This window comes from Cololabis saira, chromosome 17, assembly GCF_033807715.1.
Source record: "Cololabis saira isolate AMF1-May2022 chromosome 17, fColSai1.1, whole genome shotgun sequence".
Lineage (NCBI taxonomy): Eukaryota > Metazoa > Chordata > Actinopteri > Beloniformes > Belonidae > Cololabis > Cololabis saira.
The window spans coordinates 3,758,596-3,769,292 of record NC_084603.1 but is presented as its reverse complement, the minus strand read 5'-3'; the positions used below and the strand labels follow the sequence as shown (position 1 = coordinate 3,769,292).

At 37.4% G+C, this 10,697-nt stretch overlaps 1 protein-coding gene across 1 annotated transcript in view; it reads right to left on the bottom strand.

Annotated features, from left to right (window-relative positions):
* Nucleotides 1-321: 321 nt before the first annotated feature.
* The window catches only part of oga (O-GlcNAcase), a 28,046-nt gene continuing 17,670 nt past the window's right edge, over nt 322-10,697 (bottom strand). Inside the window, 6 exon segments of the mRNA XM_061745970.1 lie at nt 322-2,096; nt 5,640-5,802; nt 5,896-6,088; nt 6,193-6,284; nt 7,643-7,747; nt 8,811-8,896. Coding sequence (XP_061601954.1) covers nt 1,960-2,096; nt 5,640-5,802; nt 5,896-6,088; nt 6,193-6,284; nt 7,643-7,747; nt 8,811-8,896 — 776 coding nt within the window. The 3' untranslated portion in view covers nt 322-1,959.

Below are 10,697 nucleotides of genomic sequence, written 5' to 3'. Positions count from 1 at the left end.
CTGAGAATAAAGTCAGAATTCTGACTTTTTTTCTCAGAATTCTGACTTTTTTCTCAGAATTCTGAGATTAAAGTCAGAATTCTGACTTTTTTCCTCAGAATTCTGACTTTTTTCTCAGAATTCTTTTTATTTTTTTTTAAGTGGCCCAGAATTCTGACTTTTTTCTCAGAATTCTGAGATTAAAGTCAGAATTCTGACTTTGTTTCTCAGAATTCTGACTTTTTTCTCAGAATTCTTTTTATTTTTTTTTAAGTGGCCCAGAATTCTGGACTTTTTTTCTCAGATTCTGAGATTAAAGTCAGAATTCTGACTTTTTTCTCAGAATTCTTTTTATTTTTTTAAGTGGCCCTAATACTCTTCCGTACAACAGACTGCTGCTCCACGCCTTCACAGATGCAGCTGAACAGTGTGGGAACCGTCAACAGGAATCAGCATGTGACCCTCAGAGGACTCAGAGGTTCATCTGAGGATACATTCATTTAAATCCAAAGTTGAAACATAATGCAGGGAGGCATTGCTGATGATTAATGGCTACCAATAACGTGTTTAACAAAGGGATCTAAGGTTACTGCTGAAGTTACTTTACTGTTAAAAAAACAAACCGGGTCTTGAGTGAAAGTTACGAGGATCTGAACAGTTTTGTCGGACTGGGAGGTTAAGATCTTAAGCATTCTTAATCTTTTTACCAATGCGGTTGGTACCAGAAAATACTGAACCTATCAGGGGCAGGGTATTCAGTAGCAGAGTAATTTGGTCCCACTGAGTAATGCTAGTAAGAACTGTTGATTTTTTTTTTTTTTTTTTATTACAAAGAGGAACAAAGCAAAAATGACATTTTTAACCATTTAAAAAAACTTACATTTTCAATAACATTTACTAAATGAATAATTTTACATAACTTATAGTACAATATGAGTTTTTTTTTTCAGTCATCTTGGGTTTATCAAAGAATTTCTGTGCTGAAGTTCAGGCAAAACTGAAGTATGTGGCTGTCAGTGTTAGGCAAGATCTCTGGAATTTGTGCAACAACAAGCCCAATATACAAAATCCCCATCTCTGGGCATGACTAACACGTTTTAGGAACGAGAATGAGATCCTGAAATCTGCAATATAAACCTAAAATCCAAAAGGCACAGAACCAAAAGGCAAACAGCTGGAAGGGATATAAGAGAGGAAAGGAAAAAAAAAAAAAAACCAATAGCAAAATTTATGAAAGAAAAAAGGGACCGTTGTTTTGAAACCTGTTGAAGCTTTTCTACTGCTTTACAAATATCTGTCTGGACAAAAAATTCAGGGGACCTCATGGTTAACCCTCAACACCACCTTTTCTTTGGTGGGCAGCAATGATGTACTGTTGAGCGTTGCTTTAAACTTTAAAGGCTACAATTGTAGCTTCATGAGCACAATTTTTCACATTAAAGTGGCTAGAAACACTGCAAAAAGCCTCTATTTCCAACACTACTGTGGAGCATTTGACAATACCACAATACTGCCATGTCACACCTCATATCCTCCATATGTCTGAGATTTGGCCACCCTTATTTCACAGATTGCAAATTGACACACTGTTATAGGGCATGGGAGTTAAATCTGTCTAATGGATACTGGTTATTATCAAAAAAAGGCTAATGGAGGTATTACTCTGTTCTACCTGGAGGTATGCAAATAGTCGTGCCATAGAAATCAATGCTTAGGTGCCAGACAGCTCTGGATCTGTCGATTCCAACGGAACTATAACATCTAAGAGCGGCACAGGGAATCGGTGCATCGCTCTGTTCTGCCTGCAGGTCTCGCAGGGAATCTGTGCTGCCCTTACATGTCCCCCGGGGTGTCCTGGGCCGTGTTCAGATGGCAACAGAGTATAAAATCATTATGAAAGTTTCCCCTTATGAAGGCAGCAAACACTTAAGCCGCGTTGACTTGCTCTTCCTGTGTCCGTTACTTTATCAAAAGGTTTCCTCAAAGGCTGCGTCCCATAATGATGACATCTTTGGGAAAGCCCTCCATTTTGGCCACTTCAAAGCATCCCAGCTTACTATAGAAGTCCAACATTCGCTTATCAGTCTGACGAACCTTACAGAATGAACCGCGGGAGCCTGAAAATGGAAAAAAAAAAGTCAGATCAAGAAGCAGAGTCTTTTAAAAACTCTTCAACCATATAAATAGCTGAGGTGATGGTTATCGTATACTAGGAATGGGTGATATTTTACCGTTCACGATAAACCGTCAAAAAAATCCCTCACGATAAGAATTTGTATCTCGTGGTAAAAACGATAAATTCCCGTTGATGTTTTTGTGTAAAACTGATTTATGATTCTGTGTTAAATCCACGCACAACGTACATGAAGGAAGGAAGGAAGGAAGGAAGGAAGGAAGGAAGGAAGGAAGGAAGGAAGGAAGGAAGGAAGGAAAAAAGAAGGAAGGAAGGAAGGAAGGAAGGAAAAAAGAAGGAAGGAAGGAAGGAAAGGGGAGAAGGAAGGGAAAAAAGAAGGAAGGAAGGAAGGAAGGAAAGGGGAGAAGGAAGGAAGGAAGGAAGGAAAGGGGAGAAGGGAGGGAGGAAGGAAGGAAGGAGGAAGGAAGGAAGGAAGGAAGGAAGGAAGGAAGGAAGGAAGGAAGGAAGGAAGGAAGGAAGGAAGGAAGGAAAAAAGAAGGAAGGAAGGAAGGAAAGGGGAGAAGGAAGGGAAAAAAGAAGGAAGGAAGGAAGGAAGGAAGGAAGGAAGGAAGGAAGGAAGGAAGGAAGGAAGGAAGGAAGGAAAGGGGAGAAAGAAGGGAAAAAAGAAGGAAGGAAGGAAGGAAGGAAAGGGGAGAAGGAAGGGAAAAAAGAAGGAAGGAAGGAAGGAAGGAAGGAAGGAAGGAAGGAAGGAAAGGGGAGAAGGAAGGAAAAAAGAAGGAAGGAAGGAAGGAAGGAAGGAAGGAAGGAAGGAAGGAAGGAAAGGGGAGAAGGAAGGGAAAAAAGAAGGAAGGAAGGAAGGAAGGAAGGAAGGAAGGAAGGAAGGAAGAAAGAAAGAAAGAAAGAAAGAAAGAAAGAAAGAAAGAAAGAAAGAAAGAAAGAAAGAAAGAAAGAAAGAAAGAAAGAAAGAAAGAAAGAAAGAAAGAAAGAAAGAAAGATAAATTCCCGTTGATGAGGTTTTTGTGTAACAAACATGGCGGATCTGAGAGCGAGATAGATTTATAGTTAAAAAGGTGGAGATGAATTGGTATTTTTTTATCATCATTTTTATCGTTATCGGGATAAATGCCAGAAATTATCGTGATACATTTTTTAGTCCATACCGCCCATCCCTATCGTATACCATGCCTATAACACAATGCCATTCCTGACTCTCACATGATGCAACATTGTCTCCCCTGGTGTTTTTTTTTTTAAATCAAAGCTGAGTATTCCTTTTTTCATTTTTTCCCCCTCACATTCTTGTCAATATCTCATGTTTGTGGTGTGATTAGGATGACAGGAACCTATTTCCCCCCTCAACTTGAGCTTAACATACAATGTATTAAAAAAGAGAAGAGCTAGAAGAAAACCTGTTCATCTAGAACAGGGGTGTCAAATGTGCGGCCCGAGAGAGATTTTCATGCGGCCCGCGAGAAGTTTCCAACGCAAAAAACTAAATGTTAATATACTAAAAAGGAAGGCATAAATAATTGCCATGAATCGCAGCATATCCGATAATATATTTCTTCTACAAATCCTTTGTTATTCCACAAATAGAGCAGTTTGACATTTTTTTTAGTTTTCTAGAATGCATTTGCCGATTTTATTTCTTTGTAGACGGTCGTTTATTTAATTGTTAATCGTTAATTAATTTAATTGACTACTATTATATATTTTCGCAGGAAAAATAGCACTGCTAAAAAATATGATAGAAGATATTTATTCAGAGAATTTCAGTTTTGAACACGAGGATAGTGACAAAGTAAAACAGTTAAAAGAGAAGTGCTGACTTTTTCGGCACACTGGCGTAAATATCCGCGCCAATTTTTAAAAATAAATACACTTAATTGTACTGGAAAAATCTCTAAATCACAAAGAAACACTCTCGGATGTAATAAGAAAGATTTGCTTTTAATTCAATTTCCTATAAAAAAAACATACTTGTTTCTGTTCATCTTTGTAAAATGATATTAAAAGTATCTTACATAATTTTGAAAAAAAAACGAGAAATTTCAAGAAAAGATCCTGAAGAAATATATTTTACATAATTAGAGTGTAAACAAAGTTTATATTTCCTTTAAAATTAACTGATATTGGATAAGATAACAATAGTAAAAAAAAAAAGAATTAGAAAAAAAAAATTTCGCACCGTTTTTGTTATTTTGAGCGTGCGGCCCGCGAGAGAAAAATTGTTCAAATCCGGCCCGCCAAGCAAAATGAGTTTGACACCCCTGATCTAGAAGATTCAAAGATATCATCTACATCTACTAAACACAGTATCTCTGATGACAACTCAGTTGGGATGTTTGTAGGCCTTTTGAATTCATTACAGGACTTCTTAATAATGCCAATGAGTCTGACTTCTCTCAACTTTGGAGGAATAATCACAGTAATGTGTGAAAATTAGGAATGGGCGATATTTTACCGTTCACGATAACCCGTCAAAAAAATTCCCCACGGTAAGAATTTGTATCTCACGGTAAAAACGATACATTGAGGAAATGAGCCTGAAAGAAAGAAAGAAAGGAAGGAAGAAAGAAAGAAAGAAAGAAAGAAAGAAAGAAAGAAAGAAAGAAAGAAAGAAAGAAAGAAAGAAAGAAAGAAAGAAATGAGCCTGAAAGAAAGAAAGAAAGAAAGAAAGAAAGAAAGAAAGAAAGAAGAAAGAAAGAAAGAAAGAAAGAAAGAAAGAAGAAGAAATGAGCATGAAAGAAAGAAGAAAGAAAGGAAGAAAGAAAGAAAGAAGAAAGAAATGAGCCTGAAAGAAAGAAAGAAAGAAGAAAGAAAGAAAGAAAGAAAGAAGAAAGAAATGAGCCTGAAAGAAAGATAGAAAGAAAGAAAGAAAGAAAGAAAGAAATGAGCCTGAAAGAAAGAAAGAAAGAAAGAAAGAAGAAAGAAAGAAAGAAGAAAGAAATGAGCCTGAAAGAAAGAAAGAAAGAAAGAAAGAAATGAGCCTGAAAGAAAGAAAGAAAGAAGAAAGAAAGAAAGAAAGAAAGAAAGAAAGAAAGAAAGAAAGAAAGAAATGAGCATGAAAGAAAGAAAGAATAAAGAAATGAGTCTGAAAGAAAGAAAGAAGAAAGAAATGAGCCTGAAAGAAAGAAAGAAAGAAAGAAATGAGCCTGAAAGAAAGAAAGAAAGAAGAAAGAAAGAAAGAAAGAAAGAAAGAAAGAAAGAAAGAAATGAGTCTGAAAGAAAGAAAGAAAGAAGAAAGAAAGAAAGAAAGAAAGAAAGAAGAAAGAAAGAAAGAAAGAAAGAAAGAAAGAATAAAGAAATGAGTCTGAAAGAAAGAAAGAAGAAAGAAATGAGCCTGAAAGAAAGAAAGAAGAAAGAAATGAGCCTGAAAGAAAGAAATATTCCCGTTGATGACACTTTTTGTATTGGTATTTTTTTTATCGTTATTGGGATAAATGCCAGAAATTATCGTGATACATTTTTTTGTCCATACCGCCCATCCCTAGTGAAAATGTATTGTCTTTCGGCTGCTGCCTACCATTGGCCTTAAGGGAAGATAATAGACATCCCATCATGCTTTTTGCCACGCTGGGGTCCGTCACTTTGGCATGTATGTCAACTTTGATGAGAGAAGGGAAGTTGGACAGGAATGAGTCTGGAAGACCCTCCTCGTCCTCCTCGTGAAAACTCAGCATCATCTTCTATAGGGACAAAAAGCAGATGCTAAATTAAACACTTCAACAGGATAGGATATGTGATTTTATGACACAAAGAGAAGTGGACTGAGATCATACTTCAGCCTCTGTGAGGTCCTTCTCACAGTCAGGTTTTAGGTATTTCTCCTGCATGAAAGGAATCCAGCTTAACTTGCACTTCTTGATGAAGGGTTTCACATCGACGGTGCCAACAGCATAACCACAGATCCCCTCGTCGTCCTCCAGCACAAAACCGTAGTCTGAGCTCTGTGACAGGAGCCCTCCAACTAACCTGTGAACAAACAAAATGATGCGATCATTAATCAGAACATGCACTGCAGGAAAATCAAACATTCAGGCTTTAGTCAGAGCTGATTGTGAACATCTCTGTTGTACCTGTCTCCTATGAGGTCAGGATCCCCCTCAGAGAATGGCACGTCCTCCATTCCCTCACAGTACATTTCTTTACATATTTTATAAACCGAAGCCTTCAAAAGAAGCAGATACAGATGTTATTTAAGTGAAAGACTGGAATGTCCGTGACACACAGCAATACTACACATAAAACAAAGAATAACACAATAAAAATACCAGACAGACTATCAAAGAGTTAAAGAAAATACTAAGTCTGGAAATATTAAGTCTGAAGCTGGCTTTACTGTCAGAACATATATTTACTACTAGGGGTGTAACGATACACTAATCTCACGATAACGATACGATATGATATTATATCAGTAATTTTTTTAACAACCTTGAATGAGGAACATATGACTGGAAAAAATGGTCTTTTATTTGAAAGACACAAAATACAAAACAATGCTGTGTGTTTACTCTATTGTTCTAGTTTGTAATGCTTTATAACTGTTTAAGTTTTAAAGAGAAAGCCAGGCCAACCATTTTCCACAAACTGAACTAAAAGTAAATGTCAGGTTTGCATTATGATCTTCAGTTTCATACAAGTACAAATGTTTAGACACAAACTGAATAGTTTCTCTCATGTATGATTTAACTTTTTTCTTTCTAATTTAACAACTAAAATTAAATCAATAAATAAATAAAAGTAAATAAATACAATTTTACATCATAAAAAAGATTGATTCATGCTCACATTAGAAGCGTAAGAGATTTATTTTTGTTAAGTTTATTTTGGTAATTCAGGGTTCATTATTTTATAAATCTATTCTTTATATTCTGATGTAAATCAGGCACTATAATGACACTAGTCAGTTTATCTGTAGTTAATATGTTTTAGATTGGGCGGAGTGATACAGCACTAGGTGCTGTGTTGATGTTCTAAAATCCTACACTGTTGAGGGACATTAAAGTACACTGGAACTTAGCAGAAGTTGCCCGCGTGTTTATCCTACTCACGACCCGAAAAAGGTTTAATTTAATAATGTAAGCTTAACTCTACACCAGCCTTACAAAAGTAAAAGTTCAGAGCTCAAAACGGGACTAGTTTCTTCTGAGCGGAGTAAGATTTTGGTCCGCGGTTCGAGGTGCGGTTGCGGTCGGATGCGCGTTTCTAGTCAACACAAAAGATTAATATTAATAACCCAATATCGCGATACACTTTGTCACCTCCACGACACGTATTGTGACGTTTTTGTATCGCGAAATTCCGTGGCACGATATATTGTTACACCCCTATTTACTACACACAGCAGATAAGCACAGTACTGCAGCAGAGAAAACATTAACTGGGGTCGCGCTGCTGGGAATGCTACGGTACGTTCAAATACATTTCACTGCAACAATATAAATGAAATGTGACTGTTGGTAAGGAATTAAACTGAAGGAACAAGTGCACAACTTAAAAAAAACTTAAAAACTCTCATCTTACCTCATCTTTGGGGAAGTACGGCCTTATCGTATAGATTTTGGATGTTGGGAAGGAAGGTGGAGGTTGGTAGAAAAGATCGTTTGCCCCATCTATTGGTAAAAGTCTCTGCGGAGATCAAAACAAACAGGCTCAGTTTCACAGAGAAAGGGTGATTGGTGCTTTGGCTGACTGCCTCAATGTGGATTTGCTACATTGAACCACTATCATCCCAAAAGGAACCCCAGAAGGCAAACGGCTCTGGACAAAGAAACATATTTAAAAAAGCAGCATACTTGTGTTCCTTGTTGATCTGACAGTGGGCAACAAGAGCAAATACAACATTTTCGTCTCCTTTTTTCCCCCATGGAACACAATACAACAGACATGAGCACATAACTTTTCAAGCACAATAAAGAAGAGGTGTGGTGTATTTTGGTCTGACTAAGGTTGTACTGGTTGAAGGAGATGCCCCTTTCCCTTTCTAAGGCATCGCAATATTTCGCTGCGCAGGACCCTCCTGTTGAGAAAATTAATGATGCTGGCGCAGAAATAAAGAGAAAACTCCAGGAAAAAAAACAGGCTAATCAAATCATTCCAGTTTCTTAAGACTATATTTGTTGCCATTGTGATCTTGGCTGGAAACAGTGTTTAAAGACTGGAGAGGTGTGTTTAATCATGGAGTTTTCCCATTGCATACATGCTTGCAGTCTCGCTGGCGCTGCGATGCTTGTACGTGCGCTTTGCAAAAGGGTTGGCTTGGCAATTTGTGCACTGTGCTTTCCTGCAAAGAAATGAGATGTCATGAAGAAAATAAAACCTAACCATGCTCGCTTGCGCTGCATGCGCTAGGGAAAAGCAGCATCTCCTTGGGCCGTTGCTGAAAGAAACTAACAGTAATGAATCAAAAAATGCCATGTCAAACACTGGCTTATGGTACTTTATCAAGATTGGTTTCAGGTCCCCCATTCCCCTCACGCAGTGAGAATATTCCGAAGGTGACACAAGACGCAACCTTCTTTAGAGAACAAGTGAAGGGGATGGAACCTAGACTCTGTAAAGGCTGGCCAATACAATCAGCTCACCTTCGACAGACCAAAGCACATTATACCTATGCACATTTACCATAGTCCTCTGTCTCACAGCACTCTTTTTTTCTGTTTGTTTTCTGTTATTTCAGTGCATTAGATACCTGGAACTCTCCTGCTAGACCTCCCCTAAAGGCCCAGGGCTCTTGGTCTCCTCTAAGGAATTGTGCTGATGACTGACTACGACACCCTGTTAGGAGCAGAGCCAAGCGGACATTGTTACCACAGGATGGGGCTCTCTGATACAGATGAAAGGAGCGGGGAGATGGAATGAAGGGGGATTTATGTATCTATTAGCAGTATTTCATATAAATTACTTTTCTTTAAATCATTAAAATATGAATAGGTCCTATTGTACGATAAATAAATCACACTTAAAGGAAATATTTTATGATACGATGGGGCTCAGGCACCTAAATCTCCTGTTCTTAAGTTTCAGATGCATGTCAAAAATTCTAGTTTTAAATCATCTGTCCATCCCGTTAAATTGTGTGTTAATCTAATATTACCAAAAGGCTTCATGTAACATGGTCTGCAGGTCCTATTTTGCACAGTTCTGTCATCTATTACGTTTTTCAGTGAGGGTAATACTTACCGTATTGACCCGAATATAAGACGACCCTGATTGTAAGACGACCCCCTCTTTTTCAAGACTCAAATTTGAAAAAATACTTTTTTTTTAACACCAAATTAAATTTTTATACAGAAAATAATTACAGTACATCTGAAACAAATGATTATAACAATATATTCGAGAGAAAAAGCATGTTATTTTGCCTCACTCAAATCATGATCTTGAAGTTTGCATCATAACTTCTTCGACCCACTTTTCTCCAGATTGTCGCTACGTTTCTCCTTTTCTGTTATCTCTTCTGTTATTTTCTTCTCTTTTCTTTCTTACCGCTATTTTTTATTTTCTTCTTCATACTACTGCTATTTTTATTTTCTCTTTTCGTGACAGGGGTTTGCTTTGGCCTGGGGAGTTAAGTTCGGCATTCGCTTTAAAGATATCTGGCGCCATCTAGCGGTGTAAATGGGTATAACGTCTAGACCCTGAATGTAAGACGACCCCCACTTTTTCAGTCTGATTTCAATGCAAAAAACCCCGTCTTATATTCGGGCCAATACGGTATTTAAAGAGCTGACGGATTTCAACAAAACTATGCTGACCACCAGAGCCAAAACCCATGCGTCTGTGACTTGCAACAAAAAGCTTTAGCTGCCATCACCCCACTGATCATTGCACCCCGTGTGAAGTCACATTCTCATCTTATCTGCCTTGTCACATGACGAAGGAGCATGAGTCATTAAAAGCCAGGAAGATGGCACTGGAGGTAGTATGCAGTATCTTATCATCCTCTATCAAACATTCAAACCAAATCAAATAGGAATCACTAAAGGAACAAAGCACGTCAAGAGCACCACATATCTAATGTGAGCTCACACTTTGTATTAGGGATGGGCGGTATGGACTAAAAAATGTATCACGATAATTTCTGGCATTTATCCCGATAACGATAAAAATGACGATAAAAAAAATACCAACTCAACTCCACCTTTGTAACTATTAATCTATCTCTCTCTCAGATCCGCCATGTTTGTTACACAAAAACATCATCAAAGGGAATTTATCCTTCTTTCTTTCTGGCTCCTTTCTTCTTTCTTTCTTTCTTTCTTTCTTTCTTTCTTTCTTTCTTTCTTTCTTTCTTTCTTTCTTTCTTTCTTTCTTTCTTTCTTTCTTTCTGGCTCCTTTCTTTCTGGCTCCTTTCTTTCTTTCTTTCTTTCTTTCTTTCTTTCTTTCTTTCTTTCTTTCAGGCTCATTTCTTTCTTCAGGCTCATTTCTTTCTTTCTTTCTTTCTTTCTTTCTTTCTTTCTTTCTTTCTGGCTCCTTTCTTTCTTTCTGGCTCATTTCTTTCTTTCTTTCTTTCTTTCTTCTTTCTGGCTCATTTCTTTCTTCTTTCTGGCTCCTTTCTTTCTTTCTTTCTTTCTTT